This window comes from Xenia sp. Carnegie-2017, unplaced genomic scaffold (assembly GCF_021976095.1).
Source record: "Xenia sp. Carnegie-2017 unplaced genomic scaffold, XeniaSp_v1 HiC_scaffold_24, whole genome shotgun sequence".
Lineage (NCBI taxonomy): Eukaryota > Metazoa > Cnidaria > Anthozoa > Malacalcyonacea > Xeniidae > Xenia > Xenia sp. Carnegie-2017.
The window spans coordinates 875,190-894,810 of record NW_025813487.1 but is presented as its reverse complement, the minus strand read 5'-3'; the positions used below and the strand labels follow the sequence as shown (position 1 = coordinate 894,810).

General features: G+C 33.7%; 2 protein-coding genes and 1 pseudogene across 2 annotated transcripts in view; all 3 read left to right on the top strand.

Annotated features, from left to right (window-relative positions):
* LOC124451166 overlaps positions 1-19,621 on the top strand; it is a 194,047-nt pseudogene that overhangs the window by 134,678 nt on the left and 39,748 nt on the right.
* LOC124450956 (brefeldin A-inhibited guanine nucleotide-exchange protein 2-like) overlaps positions 1-19,621 on the top strand; it is an 82,531-nt gene that overhangs the window by 44,047 nt on the left and 18,863 nt on the right. The gene's annotated exons all lie outside the window — the stretch shown is intronic.
* LOC124450953 lies at positions 48-8,516 on the top strand. The gene is made up of 5 exons (XM_047001605.1): positions 48-224; positions 1,560-1,756; positions 3,133-3,330; positions 3,517-3,573; positions 6,590-8,516. Exon 5 carries the CDS (start codon positions 6,598-6,600, stop codon positions 8,431-8,433), a length of 1,836 nt encoding a protein of 611 aa, XP_046857561.1. The 5' UTR covers positions 48-224; positions 1,560-1,756; positions 3,133-3,330; positions 3,517-3,573; positions 6,590-6,597; the 3' UTR covers positions 8,434-8,516.

Genomic DNA, 19,621 nt, shown 5'->3' with positions numbered 1-19,621 from the left:
GACAATGAACATGATTATTGTCTACCTTTCAGCTGTATCTAGTTACAAGCTGTGAATCAGAATGATCTCGTGATGAGCCCATCCTTTACATTTCAATATTGTGTACATTACAATACGAAGAAAGGCAAAATTGAAGAAATATTTCAATAAAAAACTGTGACTCTACGTTGTGGAACGAAATAATAAGTTTGGGAATGAAGAAATAATCGTTTTGGTCATATTTGGTGAGTAAAATTGTGTAAAACATTGATTTTAAAGCCGTATTGTTTAGCTACTCATTGTATTGTAAGGTTTGACTAAATGGCAGAATACTCGTCCACTTGGATTCATTGACTGTGCATCCACATTTTCAGTAGATACACAGATGATATTATGCCCTATATAAGACGATTCTAACTTCTGCGAAAAGAAAAATCAACGTCAAACAAAACTATAAGATAAATAGCGCTACATCTATTGGACAATACGATAATATATATTTATTCTTAGTATATCAAATTGCGTTTCATCATATAAACACAAATGATCTGCTTATCAATCAAAACGACTATATTTTAATATTTAAATCAACCACGAACGATTTGCATCAATTTTTCGTTAGCACATTGATAGGTAATTATAGATTTATAGTGCCATTGTCGCACAACCTAAGCTTTCTGTTGTGCGGGATGCTAAATCACGATTCTTTTGACGACAAACGTTGGTTCATTACCACGAGTATTAAAATAAAAAAATGCGTATCCAGTTCGTCTCTTCAAGACTTCAACTCAATGCGTTACAATGCATTAATCAAATGCGTCGATAAAATGCGACCATCAAAAATGCGTATTGAAACAACCAGAAACAGCGTTTGCAGCCTCTATATATACTAAACATTCAACAATATAAAATTACAAAGTTTCCTCTTTGCCACGATTGGAAAGAAGGTCTTCCTCAGCAACTCAATGCTTTAAACTTCCCATGAAATATGCATGTGCGTAATTTAACGTAAATAGTTCACATTTTACGATGCTCTTACTTCTTTAGTAATGTTCATGCTTACAGAAAGAGAAAGATACTTCACTTGTTTTGATTATTTATGAAAATTTCTTCCCGTATACTATTTTATACTGATAAGTTTTACATCGTCCTTATTATTATTGATAAATTGATAAAATTTACGACAAGCCAGGTCACGTTGCCAGAAAAACTGTCTGTTGCTCATTTCTTTTGCTGTTTTTCAGTTTTTCCAATTTTTATGAGCACAAAATGGTTAAAGCCACAAAGAATTCAACATAATTTATGTATTTTTTTAATGATCCTTTTATTCATTTGAAAATGACTGACTCAAGTAGTACCAACTATTGTCTGACTATAGCTGCTGATCTTTGGTTTGGAAACTTAACCTTTGACAAAAAAATGGCCATTTGGATCGATATTTGGATACATTTTGGCCTATTTTCTATTCTAATAATTTTTTTGGAATCATATTGGTAATTTATTTTAAAAGTCTCTGTAAAAACATAAATCTGGTGAGAACCATATATGGACAATGAACATGATTATTGTCTACATTTCAGCTGTATCCAGTTACAAGTGCGGAAGTGAATCAGAATGATCTCGTGATGAGCCCATCCCTTGCATTTCAATGATGTGTACATTATAACACGAAGAAAGGCAAAATTGGAGAAATATTTCAATATAAAACTGTGACTCTACGTTGTGGAACGAAATAATAATTGTGGAAATGAAGAAATAGTCGCTTTGATCATATTTGGTGAGTAAAATTGTGTAAAACATTGATTTTAAAGCGGTATTGTTTAGCTACTCGTTGTATTGTAAGGTTTGACTAAATGGCAGAATACTCGTCCACTTGGATTCATTGACTGTGCATCCACATTTTCAGTAGATACACAGATACACACGTAAGGTTTGACTAAATGGCAGAATACTCGTCCACTTGGATTCATTGACTGTGCATCCACATTTTCAGTAGATACACAGATGATATTATACTGTATATAAGACGATTCTAACTTCTGAGAAAAGAAAATTCAACGTCAAACGAAACTATAAAATAAATAGCGCTATATCTTTTGGACAATACGATAATATATATTTATGCTTAGTTTATCAAATTGCGTGTCATCATATAAACGCAAATGATCTGTTTATCAACCAAAAACGGCAATATTTTATTATTCAAATCAACCACAAACGATTTGCATCAATTATACATTACCACATTGATATGTAATTATACATTTTTAGTGCCATTGTCGCACAACCTAAGCGTTCTGTTGTGCGGGATGCTAAATCACGATTCTTTTGACGACAAACGTTGATTCATTGCCACGAGTATTAAAATCAAAAAATGTGTATCCAATTCGTCTCTTCAAGACTTCAACTAAATGCGTTACAATGCATTAATTAAATGCGTCGATAAAATGCGACCATCAAAAATGAGTATTGAAACAACCAGAAACAGCGTTTGCAGCCTCTATATACTAAACATTCAACAATATAAAATTACAAAGTTTCCTCTTTGCCACGATTGGAAAAAAAGTCTTCCTCAGCAACTCAATGCTTTATACTTCCCATTTTACAATGCTCTTACTTTTTTAGTAATGTTCGTGCTTACAGAAAGAGAAAGATACTTCACTTGTTTTTATTATTTATGAAAATTACTTCCCGTATACTATTTTATACTGATAAGTTTTACATCGTCCATATTATTATTGATAAATTGATAAAATTTACGACCAGCCAGGTCACGTGGCCAGAAATACTGTCTGTTGCTCATTTCTTTTCTGTTTTTCAGTTTTTACAATTTTTATGAGCACAAAACGGTTAAAGCTACAAAGAATTCAACATAATTTATGTATTTTTTAATGATCCTTTTATTCGTTTGAAAATGACTGACTCAAGTAGTATCAACTATTGTCTGACTATAGCTGCTGATCTTTGGTTTGGAAACTCAAACTGTGACAAAAAATGGCTATTTGGATCGATATTTGGATTCATTTTGGCCTATTTTTTATTCTAATAATTTTTCGGAATCATATTGGTAATTTATTATAAAAGTCTGTAAAAAATATAAATCTGGTGAGAACCATATATGGACAATGAACATGATTATTCTCTACATTTCAGCTGTATCCAGTTACAAGGAAGTGAATCAGAAGGATGTCGTGAAGAGCCCATCCCTTACATTTGAATACAACACGTCTACACTAAAATACAATGAAAGACAAAAACGAAGAAATATTTCATTATAAAACTGTGAATTTACGTTGTGGAACGAAGGAATGAGTTTTGAAAAGTAGAAATAGTCGTTTTGGGTTATATTTGGTAAGTAAAATTCTGTAAAACATTGATTTTAAAACATTATTGTTTAGCTACTCATTATATTGTATCACAGATTTTACTAACGTTTTATATTTGAACTTTGATATAAATTTTTCCGTTGGCAGTTGATTTGTTTAATTTTAAAGTTTTGTAACTTATTTTTGTACCATTATTTTTCTTTGTTTTTAGTTTGAAGTTCAAATAAAGGTTTCACGATTAAAACCAAAGATTCGATTTCCATTAAAAGTAAGTCAGAGTATTTACAGCATTATATTCTAAATAAATATCTTTTTTGAAAATGGCTTCACCACTTGATAAACTGAAGATTGAGGCAAATGGATCTCGTTTTAGTAAAATTTATATAAATAAAGGAACCCAAGACTTAAAAACAGCATTGCAAATCATTATAAACCTTCAATCATCAAACTTTAATGATCCTTCTACAAAGAGTAAATTGACATTTCTAAAATTTATGGGGGACTACTGCAGTTTAGCGGACACCTTGGATGCTGACCCAAACCCTACCCTATAATCCCAAGCAAAAACGAGCCCGCGGTAACAAGCTATGGGTGTCGTCTAAACTGCAGTCTAGCATAAATTTAAATTGGAACAGAATCGTCAGCAATATAGTCTTATCAAAATGTTAATAAGCATATATTTATACAACACAGCAAACCAGTTTGATATATCCTGTTAAGGTGCTTATATTACGAATTTTAGCCCCCCTTTTTTATGAGCTTAATTGAAAATTTGCATTATTTGAAGAACTATGACTTGTCGCTGGACTTAAACAGATAAATATAAGTTGCTTAAATTTGCCTCCAAAGTCGGGTACTATTTGCGAATTTTTTACGACGCCATATTGATACTTGTGACGTAGATAGTTGAACACGTCTGTTTCCGTCAATATAATATTATATTATAGCAGGTGATTTTGTTGTCGTTTTTCTTGTCTTAAAAACAAATAATGACGGTATTTTCAATAAAATATTAAAAAAACAAGTTTTCCGGAAAGTATGGCCTCAAATCAGTGCTCAGATAATTCGAATTCGATGTCTGAATGCGTATCTGATTCGAGCTCGGAATCCGTGGGTTATGTCGAGCATTTAAACGACTTCGCATATGACGATGAACCGCTCGCAGGAGATGATGATGAAGTGCATACTCCAGATGATCCCGATGCAATTCTCCCTACGACATTAGAACAACGAAGTGATGGCGTAATTCCACTTGGTGAATGGTAAGTTGTTGTTTTCTCCTGTTTGTAATATACATAAAGTTACTTTATAAACCACAATGCTCCCACGTTTCAGGTGTAATTGTCAATGCTGTCATACCGATTTGTTAGAAGGCACATTAGAGTACAGATGCTGACCTGCAAAATGTTCCAAGCCATGAAAAATGAGTCATTTTTGGATGCCAATGGTTCAGGGTGGAATGAAAGCCTTCAAGACAACTAGTCTGGCCATCTGATGAAAGTTTGCCGATGCCTTTCAAAATGTTTGGCTTGAGTACGATAGAGCATATCTTATCATATGCAATAGTTCATAAAAGGTTGTGAAATTGTGTTTCATGTATAGATTTGTGACTATAGTATGACATACAACCTTGTACTATTCAATTTCTACATTAGCTGAGTATTTTAAGTTACCTATTGGTATCCATTTCCGCTCTGGGACCTGACCATGAGCACACGATGGGAATAATGCATCGGGGTGGTTATCATGCTTGTTAGCCATGTGTCTCACAGTAGATTTCCATTTAGCAATGATAAGCTCTTCAAAGCCAAGTATAGCAGTTTGAGCACTCCAATACAAATGTCGGCGAATACCACCCAACCATTCATTGATTATTTCACACCCTTTCGATTTACCTGCCATCTTAAGTTGTTTAGCAATACTTTTATTTACATGCCAGTTATCCTTTAATTTTTTTTTCTTTTTTTTCGTTTCGGATCCACTTTGCAATCCCTTTGTGCCTGTTACTGATGAAAACATCCATGGTAAGCCCAGATTTCTCAAGAAACTTAAAAGATCTTTTTGCTCCCTCCAGTTCCATGGCATTACTGCTACCAACTTCATTGGCCTGTTTAAAAATCAAAATGTTTCCATCATTGAAAGTAAAAACACTACAAACAATGATTTTCATCATTCGATAATACCTGAAGCAATTCAAAATAAACCAGGTTTGATGTTGTGTTGCTCCATATTTCGCACTGTGCCCCATAGAATCAAAGCGTCCATCTCCTGACCATGTCTGGAAATCTGCATAACTTTTTTTCACATCTCCAATTAACTTTGACTGATAGCTTTCCCAATGCTTCAGAAGCTGGAAACAAGAAGGTGCTTTGATGCACATGATAAGTGGACACACTATTTGCTGAGAGATTCATGTGCTTGATTCATTCTTTTGAGCTTGACTTGCACGCTCAAATTAAGGTCAAAACATGAATCTTCAAAATGCGCAGAACACAGACACGAGGTAGAGGAAGCCTCAACCTGGTCTATGTTTACGCACAAAATTTACCCATTTTCTATGTCTTTGCGGCTCTGTTTCTTTTTCAGGAAACAGATGCATCGACATTTCTTCGGTTTTTGAATCATTGGCGCAACTAATTTAATTTGGTTACCAAGTAACACAGCGTTTTCCTCCGCGTTTCTTATTAAGATTACTAGTAGAATACGCCATGTTGATATATGTGTTCAACTTTTACGTCACAAGTCATTAGCATACCGATCAAAAAGTTCGCAAAAAAAATGCTGAAAATCGTGACTTTGAACGTCCGTAAAGTCACTTTCACCAATCCAATTTCAATTATAATTGCGGATTCAAAATCACTGAAACAAGGTCTTTCAATTTAGCTAATAAAAAAGGGGGGCTAAAATTCGTAATATAAACACTTTAAAAGAACAACGTATCTCTTCACCACACGATTGTTAGACAAATAAGACATACTATTTATTAACTAGGAGTTACTATTTCAAGGTACTTGCTGCCTCTTGCTCCGAGTAGGCGAAGATATTATCATTTTAAGTGTTTTTATATTGTATCAAGTCAACTATTTTAATGCCTTGATGTAAGATCAATTACTGGGTCATGTCACTAGGCAGTGAACACAACTTTTATTGAGAGAAAGAAATGAAGCACACAAGTCTTTATAAATGACTTGTAGTACTATTTTTAATTTGTCCTTTTAACATTTGTGCTCATTTTGTACATTACAAATTGATGCTTTTTGCACAAACTCGTTCTTCATTTCTAGCTTGAAAAATGGCTTCACCACCTAAAAAACTGAAGTTTGAGGCAAACGGATCTCGTTTAAGTAAACTTTTGATAAATATAGGAACACAAGCCTTGAAAGAAAAATTCCAAACTTTGTTAAACCCTTTAAATTTGGCAGCAAAATTCAATGATCCTTCTACAAAGAGTAAGTTGACATCACTAAAATTCAAAGTCATCAGCAAAAAGCAATGGAACCTTCTTTATCCATCAACTGGTTCACCTGACATTAAAAACTTTGATATTTCATTATTGACTGTCTTATTGCGTAACATATGTGGTCTATCAGCGCCACATGGTGGATGGAATAATCCTTCTTCTTCAGATACTTCAATCTCAGCAAATATTGCAAGAATAAAGTTTTATCGAAACGAAGTGTACGGTCACATAACTAAAACTAGTGTAGATGAAAGTGAGTTTGAGCGCTTGTGGGATGAAATCTCAAAAGCCTTGGTTGGTCTGGGTATTCAACAAACTGAAATAGATGAATTAAAGAAAGCTCCACTCAGTCCTGATGAAGTAAAATATATTGAAATATTGAAAAATTCGTGTAATGAAGAAGATGTGAAAGAATTGAGAAAAGATCTTGCTGAAAACAAAAAAAATGTTAATGAAATGAAAAATGACATGGAGAAAATTAAAGAAAGCATGCCAACAAAAGCTGATGTTGCAGAAATAAAACAAGAGGTAACAACCAAATTCAATTTAATAGAAGCAAGAGAAATGTTACTGGGAAAAACATGTTCGAATCTTTCGAAGTTTAATTTCAAAGGTCTTATAAAAGAGCTTAACACAAAATACCTTAAAGGCACTAGACAATGGTTGTTTGAAAAACTCGACACTTGGTTTAACGATACAAGTGAAGATGCTTCTAATGTCATGATTTTGATTGCCGGTCCTGGCGTTGGTAAAAGTGTCTTTGCTGCTGAGGTTTGTCGACGATATTCTGAAAAGAAGAAACTTGCTGCTTCTCATTTCTGCAGATATAATCGATCAGATGAGAGGAATCCTCGAATATTGATAGAATCATTGGCCTGTAGCATGTGTGATACAATATTAGATTTTAAATGTAAACTGAATGAAGAATTACAGAGAAAACATTCCTACGAATCAGTCACCGATGCATTCCGTGTTTTATTAAATAATCCATTGCATTCATTGGAAGATCATGAACCAATGCTTTTGGTTATTGATGCCTTAGATGAAAGCCAAGTTGATGGCAAAAGTGAATTGTTGGAATTGATTGCAGAAGAGTTTGACCGACTGCCTAAATGGATTAAAATCTTCATCACCAGTCGTCCAGAACTTCCTGTTCAAAAGGAGTTGAAAGACATGAATCCTGTGGAAATTACAACTCATGCTCGTGATGAAAACAACGAAGAAGACCTGCGCAAGTATTTGAGACATCAGTTGAAGAGTAATTTCTCCATTGCTGACAGGTGGCACAAAGACAGTGATGACAGTAATGTCTCATTTGACATTGATGACGATGATCGTGATGAAAACAAGGAAGAAGACCAGCGCAAGTATTTGAGACATCAGTTGAATAGTAATTACTTCATTGCTGACAGGTGGCAAAAAGACAGTGATGACAGTGATGTCTCATTTGACATGGATGTCAGTGATGTCTCATTTGACATGGATGACAGTGATCACTCATTTGGCATTGATGACGATGATCGTGATGAAAACAACGAAGAATTCCCTCGCAAGTTTTTGAGACATCTGTTGAATGTTCGGGTGCAAGGATATCCCTACGCTCTTCAGTCATTAGTTGAAAAATGCGAGGGCTCATTTCTGTACGCTTACCACGCACAACTGAGTTAAAAAAAAGAAGAAATTGAGTTAACTGTCGAGAATATTGAACAATTGGTTCCTACTGGATTGAGTAAATTTTACACAGAACAATTCAAGAGATTAAATAAATTATTGAAAGGATTAATTTTATCAACACACAAAACCGTTATTTCCGATAAAAACTTCACGGAATGTCTTGAAGTGTTGGTGACTTATCAAAGTATTTTGCCTTTGTCTTTTCTTTTTCAATGTTTAGTTTTTTCTGATGACATGAAGTTTAAAGATCGTATTAAAATACGTGAAGTGCTATCTCAAATTTTTCCAATTTACGATGATTATTTGACCGTGTATCACAAATCTCTCATTGATTGGTTGAAATCAGATGGTTATGAAGAGCATGAGTTTACAGTTGATCCAAAAAATGGTCATAAGTTCTTATGGCATGCTTGTGAGAAAGTGTTTAAACAAATCAAGTCGATGAACATTTTTGAAGATCAGATGAACACTGCTATGATTAAATATGCATTGAAGAATGGAGTCTATCATATGTTAAAAAGTGGCGAAAATGTTGACTTTAGTTGGGCAGTAGATGTCAAAGTGTTTTGTGCGAGGTTAATGGTTGTGGAAGACATTAACAGGATTACCATTTGGTCTGAATTGTGTGAAATCATTAAGGAAACACGAAACTTCTTGAAAAAAGATGTACTTGATGAACTACTATTTCATTTGTTTATGGCGGGAGAGCATTCATATATGTATGATAAAAGCTTAATTTATTTACAAATTATTGCAAACAGAATTGATGGCAGTAACGAAAAAAGATTATTGGCAAGGGATTTATTGAAACAAGGAAAGTTTGTTTGGTTTGAGGATTTAGATTCAACATATTTAACAAACCATCATCATTTGACTGTCTCCTTGCGTGCTAACATTACATCTCTTTGTGTGTCGTCCAATGAAGAACTTCTTGCTGTAGGATATGAAAATGGTCAAATCTCTATTTTTGAGCTTCCAAAATTCGAACAACGATGCACTTTAGGCACTGCACTCGATGATTCAAGGTTGGATAAATGGGATGATGGAGATGATCTAGACAAATTTATGTCCCTGTATGACAAAAATTACGATCCATTAACAAAGAAATCCTGTTTTGTACGTGGAAACATCTGTTGTTGCTCCTTTTCACCTACCGGAAATAGACTGGTAACTAGTGATGGATCTACTGAAGTAAAGTTATGGGATGTTAACAATGGACGTTTGTTATTATGTTTACAGTCAGATGATGTCGTTAATCATTGCTCTTTCTCTGATTCTGGTTTGTTTATTACAGCAGAATATGTAAAAGATGAGGATCTTATGTTCAATGCAGTTATAAAAGTGTTCACTGCATGGAATTCATTAACTTTGCAAAGAATCGAGCGACGCTGCGTTGTTGATTACCAAAAACTACAATGCACCGATAAATATTCAGAGTTCTTTGTTACAGAACTCGTCGAGACTTCGTATGTTTTTCAATTCCCAAAAGTAATCGATATTTTTGCAACAAATAGGTATTTACTATCTTTGCCTTCAAAGATAGCACACCATTATCGTGATTGTATTTTTTATTATACAAACCAGGTTGGAAAGCTTTCTGAAATCACTCAGTTGACAAAATACAACGATAAAGGAGAAATCGAGTTTTTTTTACCAAATGTTCAGTGTCTATGTGTTGATAGGACTCTTAACAAAGTCCATCCAATCTCGTTTAAGGAATTTTACGTTGTGCCTTATTTTTCCAAGCTTAAAATGTTCAAAACTGATCATCTTAGGACACCTTCATTTATCTTTGAGAATTTTGAAATTAAATGTTGTTGTTTTTCACCGGATGGATCTTTTTTGGCTGCTTTCGCTGTTGGTGACCACGCCAACATTTATATTTGGAGCATTGAACGTTGTACTATTATTCAAACTGTACCAATACAACTGAAGAATGCATTAGGATGTTGGTGGTCGGATGGTTTACTGTGGATATGGGATGGTTCTGATCAACTTATGAAGATATCAACTTCATCTGAAAATTTTGTAGATTCCACTCAAGCAAAGTATGTTAACATTGGATTTAGACCTCAGAAAATCTTAACATTTGGTGATGTCTTAGTTTGTATTGACGAACTAGATTGTGTTCAAGTTGTTAGAATTACCAAGGGTGAGATACAATACAACAAAAGACTTCCTGTCGATAGATTTGAATTTAAAGCAGCAGCTGTATCACCTGATAATTCTGTTATTTTAACTGTAAACGAAACAGAATACACATTATGGAAATGGAGAAATAACAACAATGAACTTTACTTGAAACCTTGGCATACTGCAGAAATACCCATAAGAGTTATCATTGAAGAATATGTTCAACAACAGATAACTGTAAATGATCTTAAGTTCAAATGCTGTATAAGTGATAGTAAACAAGCAGTCATAACATTTATCAAATACGCCCATATTAAGGCCATTTATGTAATTAATGTTCACGAGAATGGTGATGTGAATGAGATTTTGCATTATTTCTCTGGATATTTTTTGTTCTCCGACCTAATCATACACAAATCTTATTGCATTGGAGTGTTTAGTCATTCATTGGTTGCTGTAGATTTAAAGATTGGTAAAGAATGCGCTCGATTTAACGAAGGTTATTTTACTAAGCCTCATATAACTATGCATTCCAATACAGGAACTTTAGCTATTGTTGGCAAATCAAATTGCAGAATTCGATTTTTAAAACTTAATGTTCCTGAATAAATACATCAACTCAAATTTTAATAGTAAATTCAAAAACTTTTGAGAAAATTGCACATAGATGTTGATGGTCGTAAGGATGATTGCTTGTTTCCACCTACTATAGTTTTCTACAGAAGAAGTATACTTATTCTACCAGGCAATCTTTAAGAAATTATCTATATTTACCAGAAATAAATTTGGACCAATTTTGCAAAAGATCTTTTAAATTTATCGGTAATATTTCTTGGAATATCTTACCTCCTGCTATTAAAGAATGTAAAATATTATCTATGTTTTGCAATAATCTGAAACGATGTATAATTGCTTTTTATAACACAAATGACTTGTATTTAAAAAGAGCGTTTCTATACTAATTGATCATGAATATTTGTTTATTCCTTTCTAAGATTCTACTTGTAATCTTCATAAATGAATTGTCATTTAAACAGGGCATCCTCTTGATTAGACTACTACTGTAAGATGCTCTGTCAAACTTATTATTATGTATTGTATCTCTGAACAAATTTCATGTTGATGATTTACTTTTTAATAAAAAAGTATGGTTAGATAATTTGGTTATTTTTATTCAACAAATAGATAACATTTAACCGTTGTCTATACAGTTATAGATACACGGGTATGACGTCATTGTGATAAAAACTGAGTGGCCACGAGCCGCCGGGCAAATCAATGTTTGAAAACCGGATTTTTTCTTTTCTTTTTGCTCAAATGCGTCCAATGCTTCAACTAGGCATTTTTAATTTCTTTATTTGCCCATTCAGGGATATATTCAGGTAAGTATTCAAATAAATTCTCCATTCATTTGTCATTTAAAAACAAGGAATTTTCTGTGACTTCAATTCCGTGTGTCTGTCCTGTTATAGATCATAGCTCTCGACCAATGAAATTTGCTTAAATTCTTCCGACTATTATATAATATTATATATTAAACATTCACTACATAGAAATGAAAGAATGTCGACAACTCATTCTTTATGAGTTATTTGATAATATGGTGGTGTTGTAGAGGAAGATTATTTTGATGAAATTATAATTGAGTGAATTTCTTTAGACATGCTTTCAAGAACTGTAAATACAATTTAATATCGTGGAAATAGGTTTTGTATGCTGTTAAAAATTCACATGAATAAAAACACTATTTGGGTTTTATGGTCATTAGTTGAAAAATGTGAGAGATCATTTTTGTTCGTTTGTTATGTACATTTGATCTTAAAGACAGAAAATGTTATATACTGTCAACAATTCCCGTTTGTAAAAACATCATGACGTCATGTCAATAACTGTGATGAAAATAAATAAAACTTTTACGATTTTGACATAAGTTCTTTTGAATTGAGGAATTAAATTTTTTTGAATAATATTTTCTTGATTAAAATATTGAAGATTATTAATTCTCACTTTCTGTCTTCAATGGTTAAAATAAAATTTATCATCATGATGTTGGGGTTGATACAACGTAAATTGTACAGTTTCAACTTGTGACAATAGTAAACGTCTCGTTGCATGGTTTGTGTAAAACAATTCTACATTTCAAAGCAATGCAGTTCGAGATTTTGTGAAATAGATTTCAGATATACAGCTTCTTGCAATGGTTGAAAGTCTTTCAACATTCTGTAAGCTGTACAGGGATTTATAGACAACATGGCTGCATCTTTCATAGAAAGACCATTTTTTACTGGAATTTTGACGCAATCATCCTCTTTCAATACCTTCATCTCCATCCAACCACCTTTGCAAATTTGTATCAAAAATACAATAAAACTATTTGCTGAAAAAGTCTAATCGAGTTAACTCATATGATTGGCTAATACCAAGTCCTGCATTTCTCATTAATACCCAGTCTCCAACACTGACAGACTTCACATCATCACCAACTGCCAACACTTCGCCAACACCCTCGTTACCACCAACTGCAGGCAGGGAAGGTTTGATGGGATACAATCCTAAATAGAAAATGACGGACCAAGAATTTCAAGGGGGGGAAGGCATGCATATAATGGTATCAATTGCACTCCCCACCTTGAAGCGCATTCAAATCAGCTGGATTGACAGGTGAAGCCAACATTTTTAGAAAACACTTTCTCTGTTGAATTCTGGTAGAGGATAATCTTTTAGACTAAAAAATCAAAGTAGAAATCAGTGGCAGATCCAGATGAGGGTTGCAGTATGCTTACACACAGAGACAGCCTCTCCAGAACTTGGATAATTTATTGATAATTTCGTAAAAGCACTATTGCTAATGCGCATTTAATATACACGACGAGTTTTTTTAAAATAGACATGTTTCGACATCTCATGATGCCATCTTCAGTATAAGTGAAATAATAAACAATACAAGGTTTATATAAAAGTAATATGATACATAAATTACAACAATAATAAGGAAATAACATAAATTAATGAGGAGCGTCTGAGCGTATTATAAACTAAATATTGTATTGAATTTAAAAACTTGAACATTGAGGTCAGGGTTAGTTTTGTTAATGTGGAGTGTTTCTTTGATATTGATAATAAAATTGACATGCATGTGTAGGAGCTAGCACTAAAACCTTGCATGAATTGCCATGTGTAAAATCGTCGGCATTGACTACAGAACAACTCACAACTTTCAAGGTAAAATTCACTGTTCACAGGAATATTTTTACCTGATAACCTTACTTGGGTCGCCATATTCTGAATAAACTAACGCTTTAGAAGACCGAGGTATACTTTCAGACGTGATAGAAAATATCCTCGACAATTTTACAGCTTTGCTTAAAGTCAGAAACCTGAAGAGAACGCGTTGATTCGCCCAGTCTGCTATGGTAGTGGGCAGCGCCATTTTATATAATGGGATTCTGAAGGATGGGAAATAACGTCGTCCGGACAACAACCAAAACCTAATTTTAAATATTTACAATAAAAAGTCACTTCAAGATTAATTTTAAGCTATGAATTTTTGGATTGCTTCTAAAAGGGAACATAATGGAAGGTATTTCAGAGTACATCTTCATCGGTATTAATTTTAATGCGATGCTCAAACAACAGTACAATTACTACAATACTAAATGATATATATATAATTCTGAGTCTGAACTTCTACATTATAAGATAATTATAAGATTGGAAAATATTTCACGGTAAGCTAAAGCTCGCATATTAAAAAAGCTCATTTGAACCAAAAGCTCATATGAAGCAAAAGTTCGCATATTGCAATATAGCTCGTGTGAATCTTTAACTCGTATGGACCAACAGCTTGCATTCTTTGAGTAACAAGTGAAAATTTTCCGTATTATTTTTCAGACGAGGACGAACAAGATGGCCAGCAATCGTCAAAAGGTTTGAGTGAAACGGAGGAGGAAATGCCTCAAGAAACAGTTGAAGAAACCAAAGAACAAGACAGCATTAGTCTACATAGTACGCCATTGAACGTTGAAAGAGTGAGTAATGATTTTTTATATGGTTAAATGATGGAGTTGATATGCAGTGTTGCACTCCCCCCCCTCGTCTTGTAAAGTACGAGTATGCGCTTAAAGAGGAGATGCCTAATTATGGTGTTGTTGATAGCGCAGACTCAGATTCTGAAAATCTTCAACAGGCAACAGCAGTTCTTCTGCAAGAAGGTACGAAGAAATTAATAGGTACATACATGCTGCTAAACACTCATAAATGCATCATAATTGCAGCATTTATCTTAATTAATTTCAAAAGAAACAAGTTGTTAATGATTTGATATAGTTTACTTGGTTGGTTAAAAATGATGCTTTGCTTCATGCATGACTTTTAGCTTGTTGTTTTAACTGGCAATATGCTCCTGCAGCACAATTTGGTCTCAATATGAACAAAGTTTATTGTGATTTTTGCATGTTCTACTTAAGTGTAGAAGTTGTGATATTGGTAAGCTTAGTCTAGCAAATACTTGCTGGGATGTATTGCTACACTAATCATTTGACTGGTTTTCTATTTAAGAACAAAAGAAGAGAGTCATTGAAGAGTATTGAGATGCTACAATTGTCAGTGACAGTCCAGTTTTTCAAGTTTATGTCAACCGCATGGCAAGTGACTTTGCCAATGACATTTTGGGAATTTACAATAATCACAGTAGTAAGTTGTGTGCTTGGTTCAGTGTAAAGTTTGAAAACGAAACTTCTGTTGGCAGTGGTCCTATGCGAGAATTTTTAAGCCTAGTTATGAAAATGATTCTTGATGGTTTTCCACTGGATGGTGAAGAAAGGCCCAAAACTCTTGTTTTTGAAGGAGAAAATGACCATAAAGTTCCTGTTGCCAGCTCACTTTTGAAAAGTACCGGCTTCTATAAGTGCATTGGAAGAATGATTGCACATTCTTTCCTACATCCTGGATCACCACTATTTGGAATTTCTAAAGTAGTTGTTATTTGGTATGTGACAAAGATGAGATTCCTTTAATAGAAGTTGTGGATATACCTGACATTGACCTGAGGATTGCATTGAATACAAACAAGCAAACAACAAACAACATTTGTATACCGGCCAGTATTAATCCCCGCCAGGGGGGTTGACCGGTCCATGAACTTTTCTACGCCACACGTCTCTATCTCTCGCCATATCTCTCGTTATACCCATCGCCTTCATATCACTGTTCACAGCATCCATCTCTTTCTCGGTCTACCTCGTTTGCGGACTCCATCAACATTCATATGCAACGTTCTACGAATTTCAGCACTTTCTTCCCTCCTTTCCACATGCCCAAACCACCTCAAACGCTGGCACCTTACCCAATTCTCGATACACTCAACACCAACTCTTTCTCTAATCTCTTCACTTCGAATCCTATCCATAAAACACATGATTAGCTCAAACAAAATACTGAAAGGCATTTAAAGTTTGAAAAGTTCTATTGCACCTGAGCGTTGCTTTTCAGTATTTTGTTTGAGCTAATCATGTGTTTTATGACATAGTTGAACAGCCTTGGCAAAGATGAAGCTCCTGGAACTGCATTGAAAGATGTTTTAACTCAGTACAGAGATGAAGCTTCAATATTAGATACATCATACTTTAGATACTTTAATACCTGTCTATTCCTAAGGGCAAATCTTAAAGATCTGTTGTCTTTTTGGACTGGGTGTAATTTACTGCCTGCAAATGATGCAATCCTGCATCTCAAAGTTGACAGAACAAAAGATTGTAATCTGCTGCCAGAAAGTAGAACTTGTTTTCATTTGTTAGTTCTTCCATGTTATGAAAACTTCCATGAACTGAAAGCTAAACTGGATAGGGCTTTGCAACTTGGTTCAAGAGGATTTACCAATATTTGATCTTGGAACAGTTTATACATTTCTTTCAGCAATAACATAGCTTGTTACAGCTAATATGGATGACGCACAAAATGGAAAAATTTTTTTCTTTGATTTGGATAACATTTTTATAGTTAAAGACTTAAAGTGAATATGTTAATGTTTCATTAAATTTTGTTCTGGCAGTGTATCAGCATTTATGTGCTAAAAAATGTTTTCTGCTAAAATGTTTGAATAATCAACATAATGAAAAATTTATAGCCTTCCTTGCCATACATATCTTCTTTTGTTTTATCTGAATTGACACCAACAAACAATAGGTCAAGTAGCTTTTCTTGTTTTGTGAGTTCACAATGTCACTCATCTTCCTGGTGCAGTCTGGTATTTACAAAGTGAAGCACCTCAATGTATATGTCAGCACCATTATGATTAGATGGCCTTAAAGGATTAATGGTTCTTTGCAGCTCATCAAGATCTATTTCATTCAATGGAATGTTGGTTTCTGGAACAATCACTTGCTGCTGATCTGTTTCATGACATGCATAATTTTGTGTAAAGGTGGTGGAAATTCTTGATTTACCTTTGTGAATTAGAGCATTAAATTAGATTTTGACTTTAACATACATCAATTAGCTTTGGATCCATTCTGATGATTCTAATGTAAAGTGTAGTCTAAAAGTAAAGTCATGAGTTATTGCATAAAAATACCTGCTGTATATGGTCATTTGAATTATTGGCTAAGCAGGATCCTTGGATCCATAGCTGTTCAGGTGATAGATTTCTTTCTGTTCTTATGGGAGATCTATTGCAACCTTCCTGGAAAATTTCCAAATTTCTGTTAATAATTGGACAAAACACATCATGCAATGAAAACACATGTTCTTCATTTGATGGATCCAATATTCCATTATTTTCCATATGATAGAATAAATGATAAAATAGACTTGTACAACCAACAAAAAGACCTTGCCAAAAGCACTCAATCTGTTGGTTGTGTACACTTCTTCCGGTAATATAACTGCCACCAACGGGTCCTCGCAAATGGTGGTTTAACATAAATTGAGCAATACCAACATTTCCACCTCCTTTATCTGTTCTTTATTCTGGTCAAATGTAAAGTTTGCATAAATTAATCAATATTCTTGGCAGAGATTGAATTTTCATATTTTCAAAGAAAAAATCACATGAGATAAAAAAGAACATTTAACCACAGTATAGAGAACATACAGTAGAGCCACTACATTGAATTTTTTCGTGCCGCGCATATCTTATTACGCATGTGATTACCAATTGCCAGCCAGTAAATTGCATTGTGTGACCAATAGGATTGACGATATGGCAAACGGCAGCCAGTAAACTAAGAACCTGTTCACATGAGCCAGGTAACAGGGATTCGGCGAAGCGTAAAATGATTTTAAGTCATTGAAAAGAGTTAAAGCTTTAAGCGCAAAATTTATAACCTTTCTTAAGCGTCATAAGTCATTTTAGTCGTAATTTTCAAATCAAGCTAAATTATTTGTCTTCGTTTTAAAGGTTTTGTGAATTTCCAAAGTCATAGTACAGAGAAATTACTCAAGATTTTTGTTGTGAAGTATTTAATCTTTTCCATTTGCCAAAATGTTTTAACGCTTCGCTAAATCCCGGCTACCGGGCTTGTGAACAGCCCCTAATTTAATATACAGCAGCCAGTTGCACAGGGAAGTGGCCCTACTGTATATTCCTATACTGTGATTTAACTCACTCTAAGCATTTACTTTTTGAAATCGTAAATGCGCTCTGTGGGTGTTTTTTCCCTTACTGGTACCACTAATCTTTTAAATTTGCCTACTGAGGCTCAACTACAATGTGTTTCTCGTCGTTACTACACATCTGAGATAAGCATTATCTTATTTTCATTACATTCTTTACTCTTGTGTCTGCAGTGTTTTTTTATCATAAGTAATTATAATTCCGTGTAGATGGAGTTTGAAAATTATTAATAATTTACAATGGTTTATTAAATAACAAAGATTTTTTATAATATGGAATGACTTATGCAATAATCTAGTTGTATGGAAATTTGATTAATGAAATGAGAAAACATTTGCATTTACGAAAACCGTGTCTTAAGCATGGGCATTCAAATCCTGTCTTAGTTGATCCTCAACACCTAAGTTAAAACTTGTGAAACTTTATTACATTTAGCACTAGTCCTTTGGAATTTGACTAATCTCAATGTTATTATATACTCTGCATGAGGTTCTTATTTATGTATTTCTATTTCTATAACAAATGTTTTTAGTCAGTGATGTATACTTAGTTATATAACTAGAATGTTCTACATAGATGTCATTAATGTGTTTTAATACTGCTTGTTGAAAGAGATTCTGACGCACTCTTCATCTTCGTTAGCTATTTAAAAGTGTTTATGTGGCAAAACTGATAAGGATAAAAGATTGATGTTACAATATGGTATGAATTATGATTACCATTCTTAAATTGATATGTATATGGTCGCGTTCTTTATATTAAATTTGTCATCTTTGTAAGGTATGTGACATGTAAAGAAATAAAGCAAGCATAATTTTGTTCACACGATCGTCTTACTTCTAAAACGGAAGTAATTTTAGAAAAATTAATCGATATTTTAGAACTACATTACGGACATAACAAATTAGCTAAAGCAGCATCTGGATAAAGTATGACTAAACATGCATGAGAAATCATATCTAAATTCATATACCAACTTTCTAACTATTGACAATAAGATGCATGGTAAAGGAAAGCAAGACTTGTTCAAAGGTATGGGAGAGGTGAAATAGCATACTTGTCTATGGAAAAAATGGGAATCTGTGAAAATTTATGTAGGGAGGATAGCATGTCCAATCATGCATCACCTCCCTTCTTTGCTGAAGCCCCTTTTACTAATCTCTGTGTGTCTAGCAAAATGTTGATACAGGTAATCAACAAACCATTTCTTTTAAAGGTAAGAAAATTTCAAAAATAAGCAAATGTTTAACACAAGAAGAATGTATTTACACAGAGGAAGAACGCAACCGAATCTATTTTTGTGAAATGTTGATTCATGCAACACAGTTAGCTTTTATAATTATACTTTTGATCATTTTTGTTTAACAGTTTTAAGGTTTACTTTTATTCCATCCTTTACTGTTGTATCTACAGTGTTTTTTATTGGTCATATAAATA

What these genes read in the sequence shown, in the direction of transcription:
- LOC124450953 (XM_047001605.1), top strand. Translation starts at nt 6,598, where the DNA reads ATGGCTTCACCACCTAAAAAACTGAAGTTTGAGGCAAACGGATCTCGT.